This window comes from Hippichthys cyanospilos, chromosome 7 (assembly GCF_059441005.1).
Source record: "Hippichthys cyanospilos isolate Australia breed blue-spotted pipefish chromosome 7, RoL_Hcya_1.0, whole genome shotgun sequence".
Classification (NCBI taxonomy): Eukaryota; Metazoa; Chordata; class Actinopteri; order Syngnathiformes; family Syngnathidae; genus Hippichthys; species Hippichthys cyanospilos.
Genome location: NC_142375.1, coordinates 22,450,621 through 22,468,923, shown reverse-complemented (window position 1 = coordinate 22,468,923; position 18,303 = coordinate 22,450,621). Strand labels below are relative to the sequence as shown.

Below are 18,303 nucleotides of genomic sequence, written 5' to 3'. Positions count from 1 at the left end.
TATATATATATATATATATATATGTATATATGTATATATATATATATGTATATGTATATGTATATATATATATGTATATATATATATGTGTATATATATATATTTATATATATATATATATATATATATATATATATATATATATATTTCAGATGATGCTTATTTATTCATATTCATATTGTAGTTAGTCAAGTTATTTTTAATAATTTTCCTTAAGGAACTTGTAACATTGCATCCTCATGCGTACTCCGCGGCGGCCTGCCGCTCCGGCGACAGCGAGCGGCGTGATAATGTCCAGAGGCCGCTCGGCCGGCGTCGACTCTGACATTTATGGTCCTATAGCTCTTCATTAACACCACCTGACCAGCCTGCACGCCGCCGCCCTCTCATTCCTCGTGTCTTGGACCAACCGGTGTGCATGTCAAGGAAAGTGTGTTTATATAAATGAGTCTGCATTTTCGTACACACACAGTAGCTATTTTTTTTTTTCTCATGCTTTGAACGCTGCGGCTTATGGCCCAGTGCTGATTTCCTGTTATCTTTTTGCTAGCCACCAGAGGGCAATTTCCCACAAAAGGAGACAGAAGAAAACACTACCAAAGTATTGATTTTGAGTTTGAGCTGTTTTTCATCAAGGGACACTCTAGTAGTAAATGCGAGCAGGCATGTTACTGATGTGTTGGTGCGATATTCTAACAATACAAGCATGTTGGCGTTATGTTGAAAATATAATATGCCGGTGCTACCATTCTCTCTCTCTCTCTCTCTCTCTCTCTCTCTCTCTCTCTCTCTCTCTCTCTCTCTCTCTCTCTCTATATATATATATATATATATATATATATATATATATATATATATATATATATATATATATATATATATATATATATATATGTAATAAGTGTGTGTGTGTACTGTGTTTTTCCTTCCAGGCTGTCGAGTCTCAAATCCAAAGTTTTGGGCAGACCCCCTGCCAGCTGCTCATCGAGCCCCACACACCTCGAAGCTCAGCCATGCAAGTGGTAAGTGATCACTTGGCACTTTTTTTTTAATCTTGATTATGGTTCAACGCGGCCAAAAACTGACCAATTTTTACCCTTGTGAAAGTTTTTTGGTGACAACATGGCGCTTCAAAGCTAGCACTTGGAATGTTTGGAAAACAATTCTTAAAAATCCCATAATCGGGGTGCATAAAATGGACGTATGTCTTGAAGTGTGGAAAATTCTTTGTTGACTTGTGTTTCACCTCAAGACAGTAGGTGGCGGTAGAGACCAGTTAAAGGTTCTATCTACCTGTATATTTTTCAATTTTATGTGGTTATTCGTTTCATCTACTGTATATATAAATGGATAGAACTATTGCCACTGAACAATTTGAGTGGTTAAATGACAAAATAAATCTTTTTTTATGCCTTTGAAAGCATTTACAAAACGAGGAACAAAAATGCTATGTGTATTGTTTGCAAAGTGGTTACATTTTATAGCATTTTACAAAACATTTTAAATCAAATTTGACATATTTAGCATAGGCTTCTAGCAATTATGCCCTTCCACATATGAGACTAGATCAAAGTGTGGGAAAACACAAGTCAAAAACAATGATGAATTGATTTTTTTTTTTTTTTTGGGGGGGGGGCTTTCCAAAGAGGAGTCTTGACATACTGTACATGTGCTTGCGAGTCAGATTTCCCAGCGCCCCAGTTGGACCGCATCAGCCAAAAAAAAAAAAAAAAGTGTCAAGCGCGGCTACTTTTTAAGGGCCAAAAGTGAGGCGGCCTGCGATGGGCCCCCAAAACCCCTTGAGTCCTTATTAGCGTCGTGTCCCTGTGGTGCTGACAGCTGCCGGCCGGCCGACCACCACAAACACACACACACGTCACATAAGAACTAATTCAAAAGCGATGTTTGCAAACGAAATATTCTTTTTTAGTCTTCGGGCCTCTTGTGTGTGTGTTAAAAACATGTGTGCCAGCGCTAATGGTGCTGTCACTGCGTCTGCTTCGCTGTCACACGTAAAATGGATTTACTTATGGCTTTGATGTCAAACACGCATCTTCGTTCCACGCTGGGAAGGGCAACGTGAGAAGCGGCCGCCGTCTTTGTGGAATTTTCTTGAACTCATTCAATCCCAAAGACGCATTTTGACGTATTTCTCAAGCGTCGTCGACTCACGGTTCTCAAACTTTTCATGATGCAGCCCTTATGACATATTTTTTCACCCCAGTACCCCTTAACCAATGCAAAGCTTTTAATATAATATAATATAATGTAATGTATTGTAATGTAATGTAATGTAATGTAATATAATATAATAAGCTTGAGCAGCTATTTAACTTGCCACCAGGGGGCACTCCCTACTAGTACACACATCAGGCGCTTACTGTTATGTTGGTGCAGGATTCTAACAATCCGAGTGTGCCGCGTTAGGTTGAAAATTAAAACCAATTTTCTACGAAGATTTTGCTGTGGTCTGAAATTTACAGTACTCGTTTTTGTTTTTTTTTGTCATGATTTCTAATTCAGCCTCCTATTTTAACTCTTGTTGTCCTTCTCTTTCCCCGCCATGACAACGTCCCACTTTTCATCCTCACATACTCACGTCGCCGCCATCCCTCATTTTGTTTTGGATGTGTGTGTACGTGTTGGGGGGGCGGGGCCACCTGAACAGTATCTGTTCCTGCAGACGCCGCTGATGTTCACGGAGCAGATGCAGCAGGACGTGATCATGGTGCTGAAGTTCCCGTCCAACTCGCCCGTCAGCCACGTGGCCGCCAACACGCAGCCGGGCCTGCCGGCGCCCGCCGTCATCACCGTCACCGCCAGCCGCGTCTTCGCCGTCAACAAGTGGCACGGCCTGGCGGGTCAGACGCACATCTTCGAAAAAAAAAAAAATCATCATTTCTATTTCTTGACTTTTTGACTTTTTCTCGCTTTTTCCTAGAGTTTGTTTAGTTCTTTTTATACACGTAAAATAATAGTAGTAATTAAATAATTAAATAGTAGTAATTAAAATTATAGTAATTCATTTGCTAATTGCAGTGTTTATTTGTATTTACTTCTTATCTTCTCTATGTAGTAATTGTGGTATTTTGCCCTTTACGGTGAGCCCCCGTCGTTCGAAATTAATTCGTAAGGCGAATCGTTCATGGCGGGCAAAAGAAACCTATGCTAATTAGCTAATGCGTATAAAACCCAGGTAAAAACATAAAAATTCTATATACATATTCAAAGTTAAGAACAAAATAGTATAGTAGGTGCTACCTATATACAATATAAATGTATACAATTAAATAATATAAATAAAAAAATATATAACAGAAAAATGAAAATTTGTTTACCTTTGAGTGACGCCTTAGCGAGGGTAGCCTAGCCTAGCCTAGCTTTTTTCGTATTTTTCGATTATGACCAGCTTTGTTTCCACACTATCGTCTACTTGCTTCTCGTTGACATCGCCTGCAATCTTGGCTCACCAGTTAAAGTTTGAATTAAGCACTAAAATGCACAATAAATACGATATTGTAAGCACTCACACCAGATCAAGTCTTTAGCACGTCGCCATCTTAGTGACGCGGTGACGCCGACCAAAAGCAGACCGGCATCTCAGTGACTCGTTGCAGGCCAGGAGTTTGGCGCCAACAGAAAATAAGAGCAATTACACAAAAACGCCTGAAGAGGGAGGCAAAACAAAATAAACACAGCCAACCCCACAGGTCATTAAAGTTTTAAATGCTGTAAAGCAGGAAAAATGCAGTAAAGAGGGGACGAAAGAACTTATATTCCACTTCGCAACGTGAAAAAAACGTAAGCCGGGGACTCAGTAACCCGGGAGTCCACCGTACGTCCGATGTAAAATATGCACCTGTAGGAAAAAACTGGGTTTATGTTTATATTTTTAAGTTACCACTTATAGGGCGCACTCATACTTTTGAGCTTCATTTTGGAGAAAAAAAAAAGTGCGTCTTACATCCGGGTAATTACAGTAATAATACCATGTGTCTGGTTTCCCTTTCAGGTCATCCCAGCTCGTCGGTGCAGCAGCAAGAGCAGCAGTACCAACTTCCCGTGGAGATCGACCCTCTCGTCGGTACGCTTCCTTTTCCTTTTTTAAAGCCGCTCGAGTTCATACGTGCATGAAATGATTTTTGTGACCGCCGACGCTCGTCTTTGCGTTCTACGGGCGGGCCCTTGCTCTCGCGCCGCCGCCATTTGCATGCAAATTGGAATGCAATGAGCTGTGGCCCAGGCCCCGGCATTTCATCATCAAGCCCCCCCCCCCCCCCCCCCCCCCCCCCCAACCATCCTTTCTCCTTTTCCATAACCTCCATCCCCCTATCCGCTTTGCTTTAATTTGAGCGCGGGGAAAGGACGCGTGTCAGCGGCAATGAATACGAATGCGGTAATAATGCGTGATTGAGAACGCGCCTGCGATGAGCTGTCAGGACAAATATGGCCGCCCCTCATCCTTCACGACTTGTTGATGATGCTGATGATGTGGTGGAGGAGGAGCGCCGGAAGAAGGCCGCGCTCGCGTGTCGAGAGACTTCACTCGCGTCGAGGATACGCATCAGTCACTTTATTAGGGACACCTTCACCGTCTCGGGGGAGCTGGATTGAAATTCATATCTTGGGAGGCTACTCATTTAATAGTGTAGTGAAGCCCGCTTTATCACGCGGTAAAAGTTGCACTCGCGCTCAAAGTAGGAGGCAAATTTACAGAGGAGATGAAAAATCAAAGACAGGAAAGCAGCGTCTTTTTTTTTGTTTGTTTTCTCCGCACTATCTTTCTAATTTATATTTCTATGCGATTGCAGCCGGACATGCGAGATTTTGTGTGCAAAAGTAATTATTGTCCAAATGTTGGCCCGTATAAAACCATTGTAATTACAGTTTTTGAGATGCATTTTAATAGGATTTATGACAGTTACTTTCCTGCGATTTTTGCGACGTTCCGTTGAGCGGAGGTCAAAACTATGTCAGCAAACAGAAAATTCTTTGTTGACTTGTGTTACCCCAAGACAGTAGGTGGCGGTAGAGACCAATTAATGGCTATGTCTTGAAGTGTCATTGTCACTTCACAGACCATACCATTTTTCCATTTTTTGTGGGTGTTAATAAATTTAACTTACATATATATGGAAAGAACTGATGCCAGAGTGGTTGAAGAAATAAAATCATAGATAACTTTAATTATTACGCCTTTAAAAGCATTTACTAAAAACATGTGTATAGTTTGCAAAGTGTGCGCACAAGAGTTAATAACTACTATTACTACTTTTGCTTCGCGACTGACTGATCAATGCCTGTTGGCCCCGCCCCCTAGTGGAGCCAATTAAAGCATTTTTTTTTCGTTGCTTTTTATTACAACCAACAATGACGTCACAAACACGCTTAAAAGTTGCGCGTGCTCAATTCTAACTGCAATCTTTTTTTTTTTTTTTTTATTAATCAACATAACAGTATATAATTGAGTATAATACAAAAACAGAAACAGTCATATTTTGTTTCCATTTCGGAATATGAATTAAACTGGAAAAAAAATGCAATTTCTGGGCCGGTAATTTTGTCGCTTTCCGTCGACGAAAAATGACGTCACCACACCTAACGACTTTCATGGCCCACCTGTTTTTGTGTGTTTGCTCATTTGCCAGCTTTTGGGCGCCATTTTTATCGGGCTCTCACTGGCAGTGAATAAATTCATTTCCATTCATCGTTAAAGCTCGACGTCGATACCAAGAAATCCTCTCCGCCTTGCGTTTGCGCTTCATCTTTGAGCTTATCAGCAATATATTTATTTACATTCCGACAAGCACCGCTGAGAATCCTGGGAAACGTCAAGTCTGTTGCGCAGGTGCCGCTGGACTTTCTCACTTTTTGGAGACGCGCTTGACACCTGTTCTCTCGCCTTTTTTTTTTCGCACCCCCGCATTCCAAATGAACTCATCCGTCACGTAAAATAAACCCAAAGATGCCTCTTAAGGACGGGAGCGTGTCGGTAAAGTGCGCTTTCTCACCGTCCCGTCCCGACTGCCGGGAGGTGAGGTCCACGTCGTTACTCAGCCTCTCAGGACCCGTAAACACTACCGTCGGCGTGTTTTATGTTTTCTTTCTCCAATCGCCGTAGCAACAAAATAGAATCCAGCCGCGTCGGAATGTGACCCTCACGCGTGGATTTCTCCTATTTTCACTGCTGTGATTATCCGTCTGTCATTTTTGTTTATTACGCAGATTTAGCCGGGTTTTACCGGATTAAGCAATGCTCAAGATTCGGAGGAATTTACTCATTTTTACCGGTGATTTTCGGCAGTATTTAAAAGTTTGCTGAAAAATGTCAATCCTTTGAGTTATTTTTCTCACCTTACTGCGTTTAATTGTCATGTTTGCTAACAAGAAATGCAACTATGTAGTGTAGCGCTGTAGCGTGTCCGTGATTGTTAGGTGACAGGGAAATCATGGACTGGATTTGGTGGAAGCGAGTATACTTCTCGATTAGAGCGGTTCTCAACCTTTTTTCGGTGATGTACGCCCTGTAAACTAAATTTTTAGCCAAGTACCCCTTAACCAGAGCAAAGCATTTTTGGAGAAAAAAAAGCAACTTAAAACACGGCATTAATGTCTGATTTATTATAATTTAGAACCTTTCAAAGTTCATTTGTATTGGTACACAAAAAATAATCAACATAAAGTCTCCTATTTTGGATCATAGAAGTGTAGTGACTTAATTATTATTACAAAATTTGTCCACCAAAAATTGTCCACAAAAAATAATCAATGTAAAGTGTCAGACCTGTTCTCAAAAAGAAATAATTATAAATAAATATTTGTCCACAGAAAAATATTAAACATAAAGCCTCCTGTTTTGGGATTACATTAGAGATCTATTCACAAAATAAATCATTATCTTAATTATTAATAAATGTTTGTCCACAAAATATAGTCAACATTAAGCGTCAGACCTGTTTTCAGAAAGAAATAATTATGAATAAATATCTTTCCACAGGAAAATATTCAACTTAAAGTGTCCTCTTTTAGGATCACAGGAGAGATGTGTTCACAAAAGTACATTGACAGGTAACGAGAGGTGGAACGTGACAGTTTGGTCAAACCATTCAAGTATGGGGGAGAATCTCGGATTTTAAAATAATGAAATTGAATAACATACTGACCATAATTTTTTTTATGAATTTCTGAAACATTCAATAGTTAATTCATGTTTGTTTTATTTAAAATCTCGACCACTCACTCACCAACTACAGGCAGTTTGCGTTTACTTATTACTATAATATTAATATAATATACTAGAGCGGGCTAACATGCGAATCGGTGTGGCGGCCATGTTGGTAGGGGCAATTTTGTTGACATTGTTAGCAGTCAGAGTCCTCTCAAAGGCAACGGATCGGAGATGTTAGCTTAGACCGGAGATGTTAGCTTAGCCCGGTCGTAGGCATGCGGCCGGGAAGGATGGCGGCTGATTTTTGCACTCGCGCGCGCGCGCTCTCTCTCCCCAGCCAGCAACGTGGGCAGCCACCGGCGGCAGATCTCGGACCTCTTGGACCAGAGCATCCAGATCAGCTCGCAGTGTTTCGTCGTGACGGCCGACAATCGCTTCATCCTGCTGTGCGGATTCTGGGATAAGAGCTTCCGCATCTACTCCACCGACACGGGTGAGGGGAACTCCGGTTCGTTTCCATTATTTTAGAAATGATTTTCAAGTGTTCGTCTAATTGACGTAGTCTTAAGTTATAGCGTTTATTGTATTTGTTTTGGGGGGGGCGCAATGTCATTTAACCCTTGAGGCACCTTCACGTTTGGTGAAACTGCCACTATAATTCCTAGGGACCATGGTCCCCGGCATAAAAGTGTTTCGATAGCGAAAACAATATTACATATTTTTTCAAGACATAAATATTTTCAATAATGTCAGCTCAAACTAGAAATCCACTTTGTAGTGTTTTTCATTTGTTTTTGTTTCATGCCATTTTTGTCAAACAACAACCAATGTTTCGTTTGAACACAGTATGTAGTATTCCCCCCCAAAAGTTTCAAAAAGAAATAACTCAGCCTTTGGTCAGACATTAAAATATATCGTCTCTGATTTTCATGAATTTTTATTTTTGGAGCAATTGACAGCGTTTTCAAAAAAACTCCCCCACACACACACACACACACACACACACACACACACACACATATATATATATATATATATATATATATATATATATATATATATATATATATATATATATATAGGTGGTGCCTGACAAAGGTGCATTTGAAGAGCAACCGCGCTAAAACGGATGCATACTATATCGATTTAGAGGTAAATATAATCATTTTAAGCTTTGTAAATGAGATGAAATAATATTATCCAAACACAGATACGTGGCGAAAAAAAACTCGACTTGTACACGGAGAAACACGGCATTTTCGAATGCGTATTGAATGTGTATTTGCTGCCCTAATTCCGATAATTGAGGTCGCGCCGCCATTGTTGCGCTTGTAGCCCTTCCTAATATTTTGACTTCCATTAGTTGCATCCAATACAGCCATCAGGGAGTAGGTCAGGGGTCATAAATGAAACTGTCCCGGGCTTCTTTTTTTGCACTCCGGCACAAAGCGGCTGGGAATCAATTTGAGCGGGCCACGCGCCCCCTTCCCCTCCTGTTTAATGGAGGGCGGCCCGCATGTGTGCCACCGCGGCTCCATTGTGTCGCCGCCGCGGAGGGGAACGCCGTTTGGTGGCGCGCGCTCAACAGCTGCCAACCCCACCTCCCGTCTTCCACAACAATTACGCAACTCTCATTGCTACATGTTAGGGCAAAATAATCGCGATTATTTTTTGGGACATGACGGTGCATTTAATTTCACACATCTAATCGAGCGGGTTGAATCCCGTCACGCGATTACGTTTATCAAGACGTCAAACATTTTTAAAAAGGTTGCTTTTTCGGCCGCCCCTTTTAATAACATCCCAACAACTCAATTAGGTGGGATGTGTTTTTTTTTTTTTGACGTAAATGTCAAGCGGGAGTCTGACGGGCCGAGGTCGCCCTTAATGAGGATTAGGCGGCAGTCGCGGTGGATGGAGGGGCGAAAAACCTGACAGCAATTAGCCTCTCGCGTACGCGGGGCAAATATTTATTCTCGCGCAAGTCGGAGCGCTCCGTGTTGATCTTGCGCAATCGGCGGACAGACGACGACAAAGTGCAAACATGGCCGCCGTCACGTCCCCTTATTATCTCATCATCGGCCGCGTTGAATGACACTAAACGTTTTGCACCCCCCGCGACGATAATCATGCTTGTTTTGAAGTCATATTTCGATTTTTTTGTGGGGAAATATTTAAAAAAAAATGTTTTCTAATATTTTGTATTTAATATTATTTTTTAACTCTTTCATCTAGTGGAACTTGTTACAGTATCCCCAAAAAATGTGCCTTAACGTTTTGCACCCCCCCGTGACGATAATAATGCTTGTTTTGAAGTCATATTTCGATTTTTTTGTGGGAAAATTTTTTCAAAAAATGCTTTCTAATATTTCATATTTAATATTGTTTTTTAACTCTTTCATCTAGTGGAACTTGTTACAGTATCCCCCCAAAAATCCAATGTTTGAGATAGCTGTCAAAAATTAATCCGATAATCGGCGACTAAGCGATTATCAAATTGACTTAACTATTTTAATAAGCAAATTATTTGAGTGATTTTTTTTAGCTCTTTTTTTTTAAATATCCAAACAATACTGGATGAACATGAGTAATTAATAAATAAAATATAGCTGAGAACATGTTTTTATTCAATTATTCAATTCATCAATAGAACGATCAATAGAATAATCGATTAGGAAAATGACTTACTCAACTATTTTAATGAGCAATTAATATTGATAGTGTTTTTAGCTCTTTTTTTCAATCATTAAACAATACTGGATGAACATGGATAATTAGTAAATGAATTTTTTTCATTCATTTTTCAGATTAGGTTTAGATTTAGATCTAGCTTTAGATCTAGATTTCGATTTAGATTAGATTTCTTTTCTTACTGTTTGTGCGTCCGCAGGCAAGCTGACTCAGATCGTGTTCGGTCACCGCGACGTGGTGACGTGCCTGGCCCGTTCCGAGTCGTACATCGGCGGCGACTGCTACGTGCTGTCGGGCTCGCGCGACGCCACCCTGCTGCTGTGGTACTGGAACGGCAAGCTCAGCAGCATCGGGGAGAGCCCGACCAGTGAGTGAACAACCGACGTTTTTTTTTTTTTTTCCCCCCTTATTTACTAAGGTTGAAGTCATTGTTTGCCTCCGCTCAGCGGTTAACAATCGCTGTTAGCGTTAGCGCGCTAGCGTTTGCCATTCTAGGTCGACAAACAGTACACATTTAAGGTTTTCTTAAAGTTACTCATTGACCATGCTTCGACAATTTTATTGTAGCTGCCCCTTAGCTACTATAAGGTCAATAACTTCCTGTTCTTCTTCTTCTACAGCCCCAGTGCTTTTTAGGATTTTTTTGTTCCCTTATTTTGGGAAGCTCCATTTGCTAATATTGTTTTTAATGAAAGCTCGTTACCCATGGTGCACCAGGATAAGCATTGGTCTATTTCTTTTTTTTTTGTTTGTTTTGTTTTTCCTGAGGGATGGCTGTGATATGCCATTTACTTTTAGTACTATGTGAACATTATTTTTTGTTACTGTTTTATTAATTAGAAAGGATCCCTATTTTTTAATGGCCCCAAACCCTATTTTTAAAGTTGACTGACCTGACTTGGTCGACTTTCTTTCTTTTTTTTTTCACCTACCGAGGTTGAAGTCATTGTTATTCAAATTTTTAGACACCAGACTCAAAAGCCCACCAACGTTTTGTATCCAATTTAAATCCGCTTTGGAAAGAATAGCGCCACCTGGCGGTATTGAGTCTCGGCGCTGGACTCTTGTGATGTCGTGATTTACACTTGTGAAGTAACAACTAGTTTCATGTGACCGGGGGCCTCCTGCACACAGATTGGGTTTCCAAAGTGTGTGTGTGTGTGTGTGTGTGCGTGTGTGTATGTAGTGAAAGTGAGGGCCACTTAGAGACGTTCAAAACGTGATGTTCTGGTGGGGAATTGGGGGGGGTCGCCGGCCAGCACATGAAAGTTCAGCGCCCCCCCCGAGGGGTGGGGGGGTCGATAAAAGTGAAAAATGTCACTTTTGGGCGGCGAAGGGGGTTCCCGGTCACGCGGTCCCTAACATGTGCTACATAACATGTGGTATTTGCCGCCATCAAAGCATAGCGCACACATGAGTCAGCGGAGGATAATTTGCCGGACGGATGCCTTGTTAACTGATGTGTTACAAACGCACTCTTCAACGCCGCACTTCTCCATATGCGTGACATCACATTTATGGAAATAACGGAATGGGTGTCAATACGCATCTCTTTTCTTCATATCACTTTGAATCCTCTGAATTTTTGCTTTGTTATCTGTGTATCACTTTGTTTGTAATTTGAGTGTATGTATGACATATCCAGATGAATTTGGATCCATCCGCATTTCAAAGTGCACGACCCCTCTTAAAAGTCTACACACCCCTGCTCAAATGCAAGCGAGGGCGATCATCCCAAATTTTTCCACCATTATTGGACACCTCAATTGGTATTGGTAATATTGAGAATATTATACAATAATAATCGAATTTTTATCATAGTATGTTTTTCATATATATATTTTATCCAGTATGTATTAAGTTCGAATATTTATTCAGAATTTATTATATTTATGGTATTTCAAACTAAAGTCCCACTCTCATTTTCAGTTTTATTAAATATAAATGCATAAAAACTAATGATGTTAACATAGTCTCATTTTTATTTGATTTGCCATATATTAGTATTGTATTTTTTTATGTTTAATAATATTCCGATTTATATCATAACATTTATGATGTACAAATGTACACTAGTATGAATATAGTTCTAATATTTATGATGTATTCATAATATTTTATAGTATTTAGTAATTTATTCATATTTTGTTTTCTTTTAGTAACAATATCATATTAGTATTGTACTATTTATAATATTACACGATAATCAGATTAATATCATCACATTCATAATATACAGTACGTATAAACTTCTAATATTTATTATGTATTCCTAATATTTATGGTATTTCATACTAAAGTCCCCTTCTTATTTTCAGCGTTTTAATAATAACAATTACGACTTCAAAAAAGGTGCCTATTATACCCCGTTCAGTGCCAATGACGGCCGTAGACGTCAAAGATTTATTTGAGCTGAAAAACAGGTCAAAGCAAATTTGGGAACAAAAATGTGCAAAAAAATGTGATCAGATCGTGCATGCACGCATGCGTTTATGCTTTTGTCTGTTATTCAGCAGCAGGCGGACAACACACACACACACACACTCACACACTTGTGATGTAGACACAGGAGGCCTGTGATTGGCTGAAGTGCGGTTCATGCTGGGACTCCTCAGACAATGTCGCCATCTACTGGTCATAGTCACAAACGACACTTAACTGTTAGTTTCCTGGAAAAAAAAAATGTAATAATTACTTTTTGTCAGTTTTTCAGTATTGTCAAAGTGAACTTGATGTTTGGATCTCTTCCATTTAGATGTATGACGCGAATCATTCAATATGTCAGCAAAGTCCAAATTTAGCACAGGAAATGAGATTGTCTTTGTCCTTGCTCCTTTCATCTTGAGCCAAAACAAACGCGGAAGAATGCTCCGTCCTCTCCGTCTTCCGCTTGCAACATGTGCGCTCAAACAGAAACAGCTGTAACCCCCCCCCAAAAAAAAAGGAAAGCCTTGAAGACGCGTTCAAAAATAGGCCGCAAAAGGTTCGAAATTTTATATGCAAATCCTAAACCTTAAAATATTTATGTATAAAGGATATGAATAGGAATTTATAAAATTTTATATTATATCATTTTGTACAAAAATTGTGTACAAACATGTCAACGATTGTGTTAAAAATCTTTCAGCCCCTGTTCTGCCTGCCAGTCGTGACGTCGAAACAGAAAAGGGTCTAAATTCCAACTCAGAGACCGACCAACGAGACGGGGTCTCGTCTGACCACAAACGGCTCGATGGTCGCGTCCGCAGTTTTGACGCGTGTTTTTTGATGTGTGTTTCCCCCCAGCGGGCATCACCACCCCGCGAGCCATCCTAACGGGTCACGACTGCGAAGTCACGTGCTCCTGCGTGTGCGCCGAGTTGGGGCTGGTCATCAGCGGGTGCAAAGGTCAGCCGCTATCCACTAGCGTAGCTTTTCACAAACTAAGTTACCGCTTGTCAAATGAGGGTACGTGAAGGAGATCTGTGGGATTTCAACAGGGTTTTTCTCATCGGCGAATTTAACCATTGGCCATTTCGAATTGAGAGCAAATTGATTGGAACATGAAGCTACTTGTTGCAAAATTGTGCTACACAGTGACTGTAACTGGTTTTATAATTTTAGTAAGAACATTATGGATGTGTATTGTCTGTGCCCCCCCCCCCCATTTCCCCTCCACCCCTTCGCCAAAATCTGACCAGTTCTCAAGCCCTTCGCCAAAATCTGACCAGCTCTCAAATGCGGGTACTTGAGATTTGAAGAGGGTTTCTGCAGCTATCAGCAAATTTCATACATTGCGTGCTTTCTTTTCATATTGAGAGCAAATTAATTGGAACATGAAGCACCTTTTGACTAAGTTGTGTTTGAGTGAGCCCTTTTTTGGGGGGGGATCCGCAGAGGGTCCGTGCCTGATCCACTCCATGAACGGGGACCTGCTGCGCACCCTGGAAGGGCCGCAGGGGTGCGAGCGTCCGCGCCTCATCCAGGCCTCGGCCGAGGGCCACTGCGTCATCTACTACGACAGGGGACACTTTGGAGTCTTCAGCGTCAACGGGAAGCTGCTGGGACACATGCAGGTGGAGGACAGCATCAAGGTCTGTTCGCTGTTGCTATGGTAACGCCGCAAACTGCATTTTTGACACGCTTGGCGAATCTTGAGGCTGGGAGGGAGAAAAAAGTAAAAGTACTGTTACTTTACAATGATATCATTCAAACCAAAGTAAAACGTAGCCTGAGTAATTGCAGTATATGAGTAAGCAGTAAAGTAAAACACATATATATATATATATATATATATATATATATATATATATATATATATATATATATATATATATATATATATATATGTGTGTGTATACATAGTGTATACATATGTATTTGAAATATTACGGTGAGTCCCGAAATGTCGGTATTCATCTCCCAAGTTGTATTTTAGAAAGTGGCTTGTTGAAATATGACTTTCTTCCCTTAGTAATTTGACTTTGATGTCATCATATTTCCGTTTTATTGGCTGAATAGGATTTTCCTCAGGAAAAAAACTGACTTTTATTCTGGAAAAAAGACTTTTGCGAGACTTTTCGTGGGCTTGGTTCTCATAAGGTAACATTTTTTCCCCTCTGAAACGCCGGCTTTTTTTTTTTCCACAATAAAAGCGAAGTCTTTGGGGGTACACATGGTAGTGGTTTGATCGGCGTTGGAATGACGAGGTGTCCCTGGGAGGACAAGTCGGAGGACCCCGTTAACGGCGCCGTAAATCCCGGCTTTCTCGCTCCCCCCGTTACCTGCGAGACCTCGGAAAATTTCTGGCGGAGTCACGCGAGCCGGCGAGGCCATCTTACTTCCCGCTGGGCGTGCGGGGGGGACGTTTGCCTCCGGCGGACAAGCGGCAGATTTACGTTTTCTGCTGGCGCGGCGCCTCCTGCTGGGCGTCGGCGGGGTCGTGGACTCGGCGATGCGTTCGTAAAACCAGAAACCGGGTGTTGTCGTTTGTGTTGCTCGTGTCAGGGTGCTGAACTTAGACCTAGTGTGTGTGTGTGTGTGTGTGTGTGTGTGTGTGTGTGTGTGTGTGTGTGTGTATGTGTGTGTATATATATATATATATATATATATATATATATATATATATATATATATATATATATATACACACACACACAATTTAGCCCATGTCAGACTCATTTACTGCCATTAAATATTGGAAATATTGTCAATTTTGGACATACATAAAACCCGGTTTTATCATGCATTTTCCTCAATTTTTGCATGAATACTTTAAACAGCAACTCGCGAATAGGTTGCAATAGACATTTTGTATTGAGACCCAAAAAGCACCGGGGGGCGCTAGCGTATATGTTTTGCAAGCCTTTCAATGACTCCCATAATGCAAAGTTCTTGTTATGCGTTGTAGGACTTGAGGTTTACAAAAGACTTCGATCCAAGAACTAAATGTTGAATTAAAGTTTTAATTTTACTGTAATGTAATTCATTCATTCCAGAAATAATTTTATAACATAAGCCTTTCGCAAGTAGAGGCGCTTTTTACACATAAATCGCCTAATCTGTTCCAAACCCTAAATTAAAACCACTGCTAAACCCTTTAAATTCGTCATATTAACTGTAGCAGTTGATAATATGAATTCAGTTCATTTGGTTGCCTTGAGATGGCGTTTGATATTGGCTGTTGTATTGGTGGCGTGTGTTTGTTTACGTCCTTTTATTTGTACGTTTTTATTTCACATTCCCAGTGATCTCGACTGCCCCGTCAAGCACAAAACGTGCCCGGTTTTGAGAAATTTATGAACTAGTCGCTAACAGGCAGCTCCACTCTCAAATTTACCTTTGGAGAACTTAAGTATAGCCGCCGTGTTGTTGGATGCCCAACTTTAAATTCCAATAATCTGCCAAGTGATGCTGGAGCCACCTGCAGGGAAACAAATGCGCCATGCGGAGCGGCGTGCTTGATTTGTGTACTTCCCGCCCCAGCGAAGCTGAGTAAATGTCAGCCTCACAGCGAGGGGGAAGGGGGAGGGAGGGTTGGGGGGCGGGGGGGGGGGGGGGGGGGTCTTTGTAGCCAGTCTGGAACAACTTGATGACTTCCACATTTTCGACACGTTGGATGTCCCTTTCCTAAACAAAAAGCATTTCCATTGATTTTCACGTGAAAAACGGGGACAAATAGTCAAAATGTTTCAAGCAGCAGTCTATTTTTCTTTGGGGGGGGGGGGGGGGGTAGAAGTAGTTTTTTTTTTTTTTTTTTTAATTGTTGTCATTTTTATGTGGAGGAATTGCAATTTCACTTTCATATTCTTACCTTATTTGGTGGCTTTTTTCTGTCATTTCATTTTATTTATATTTATATACAATTAATTTGTATTTATGTAAATGCGATGTACAATTTATTTATATAAATATAACTGAAAAAAAGACATTTACAAAATAAAAAAAAAATCGTTAACAGGAGAAAAAAGAAGAGCAAGATTCTCGTTACTGACGAAATCGGCACCATTAAATTTAATCATCTAAAAAGAATGTAAAAAAAATGTATGATTTATTTCACTCACAAATGAAACAAAAGTTTTATTTAAGAGCTCAATTTGAGCTTTCGATGTTTTTTTGTTCAGGCTATCCTGCTGAGTCGAGACGGGCAGTACCTGCTGACGGGCGGCGACGGCGGCGTCATCTCCGTCCTTCGGCTTCACGACCTGCGGCCGCTTTTCGCCTACCCGGCCTGCGACGCCGGCATCCGCTCCATGGCCATGTCGCATGACCAAAGGTAAACGCGCCTTGAAAAAATTATCAGAGAGAGAGAAAGAGAGAGAGAAAGAGAATATGGTAGCACCGGCATATTATATTTTCAACATAACGCTAACATGCTTGTATTGTTAGAATACTGCACCAACACATCAGTAACATGCCTGCTTGGGAGAGAGAGATTTTTTTTTTTTTTTTTTTATACATATGTCTTGGACACGTGTTTGTGGTACGCAGGTGCATCATCACGGGCATGGCGTCGGGCAGCATCGTGCTCTTCTACAACGACTTCAACAGGTGGCACCACGAGTACCAAACCAGATACTGAGCGGCCCAAAGCGCGCGCCGAGCGTCACGCCGAAAACATCCTCTTGGCGGCGCTGCGGCAAGCCCACACTGAATGTATCCCAGCAAGAAGAAGAAGTTATTTTTGAAAACCATCCCTAGAAGAAACCGATATATACATATATAAATATCTATTTTGTTGACAACAATGAAGAAACTTTTCATATCATTTTTTTTTTTTCAGGGGTTATCGTGCGGTTTAAAAACGAATGTATTTTTAGCTGTAAGAGTCTATTTTTGTTTTCCGTTTTGTCCTCGCGCGTAACTATCCAAATATTTACTCGATACATTTGGACGAATGTTGTACTTTTGTGTACTTTTGTGCGTGTCGTTTGGGGTTTAATGACGAAGTTGCCGGATTTTCGCTAATCGCTAATCAAAGGGGATTTATACAATATGTATATAAATATCTATCTCTTATATAAATATCAATATATAGATCTTCCATATTTAAAGATGTCCACGGACATCATAGATTTTTTTTTTTTGCATAAATGACTGAGCAATCGAGAAACGGCACAACGAGAGCTCGTCCGCTAGCGTTAGCGTCGGGACATGAAGGTTTTCCCGTCCAACCAACTATCGCGAGGGTGACGCCGTTAAACTTGACATCCCGTGTCTGTTTTTCTCATGTTTTTATTTTATTTTTTGTGTGCCTGCTGAATTCTGACAAATAAATGGAATTTTCTAACGTCTACTTGTCGTCATACTTGTTTTTTGCCAAAATTTCACAATATTCATTCTTGAAGGAAACGTTTGACATTGATGTGAAGCTGTTGTCCAAAAATCAACAGCTGAGTAATAACAGGAAGTTCTCACGATACGGAAGAGAGGAGGTGCGTTCGAGTACATTCGGATATTTTACATTCACAAGGATTTAGGCACAGCGTTACGTATTCTCCATTGCAGATTGATTTAATAATTCGTCAACTTTATGATTTGTTGTTACCTACGCTGCCTTATTTACCTGGCAACAATGGAATAAGAGGAGTTACCCTCATCTCCCTATTTAAACTGATGTTCAAGTATAAAAGCAAAAACATTTAAATGTTAGGTCAGTGATTCGCGGGAAAGTAAAACGTTTCATGCTTTTGTGTTTCAAAAAAAGAATTGCAAAACAAGTGTGACGCGGTTTTCAGTTTGAGAGACTTGGACACTTAATTGTAGTTTAATTTGACGAGCGTACTGAAGTGTGTTTACTTGAAACAGACGCTTGCTGCCATCTTTTGGCCAAATAGGATATTACAATACTCCCTCAATGTTTTTTGTTTGTTTGTTTGTTTTTAAACCTTTTTAAACATTTAAATGAGACCATGTAGGCATTTTTTAGAAGGAAAGGTAAGGCTTTTTTTTTTTAACACGTATTA

At 40.5% G+C, this 18,303-nt stretch overlaps 1 protein-coding gene across 5 annotated transcripts in view; it reads left to right on the top strand.

The window, feature by feature from the left end:
• The window catches only part of lrba (LPS-responsive vesicle trafficking, beach and anchor containing), a 192,523-nt gene extending 174,890 nt beyond the window's left edge, over positions 1 to 17,633 (top strand). For 3 of the 5 annotated variants that reach the window (XM_088418509.1, XM_088418512.1, XM_088418508.1), the window contains 9 exons: positions 933 to 1,022; positions 2,669 to 2,861; positions 4,013 to 4,084; positions 7,506 to 7,661; positions 10,059 to 10,226; positions 13,145 to 13,246; positions 13,736 to 13,932; positions 16,462 to 16,613; positions 16,829 to 17,633. In XM_088418509.1, coding sequence (XP_088274635.1) covers positions 933 to 1,022; positions 2,669 to 2,861; positions 4,013 to 4,084; positions 7,506 to 7,661; positions 10,059 to 10,226; positions 13,145 to 13,246; positions 13,736 to 13,932; positions 16,462 to 16,613; positions 16,829 to 16,919 — 1,221 coding nt within the window. In that variant the 3' untranslated portion in view covers positions 16,920 to 17,633. The remainder of the gene's footprint in view (positions 1 to 932; positions 1,023 to 2,668; positions 2,862 to 4,012; positions 4,085 to 7,505; positions 7,662 to 10,058; positions 10,227 to 13,144; positions 13,247 to 13,735; positions 13,933 to 16,461; positions 16,614 to 16,828) is intronic. The other 2 variants (XM_088418513.1, XM_088418510.1) reach the window with 1 other exon arrangement.
• Positions 17,634 to 18,303: the final 670 nt, after the last annotated feature.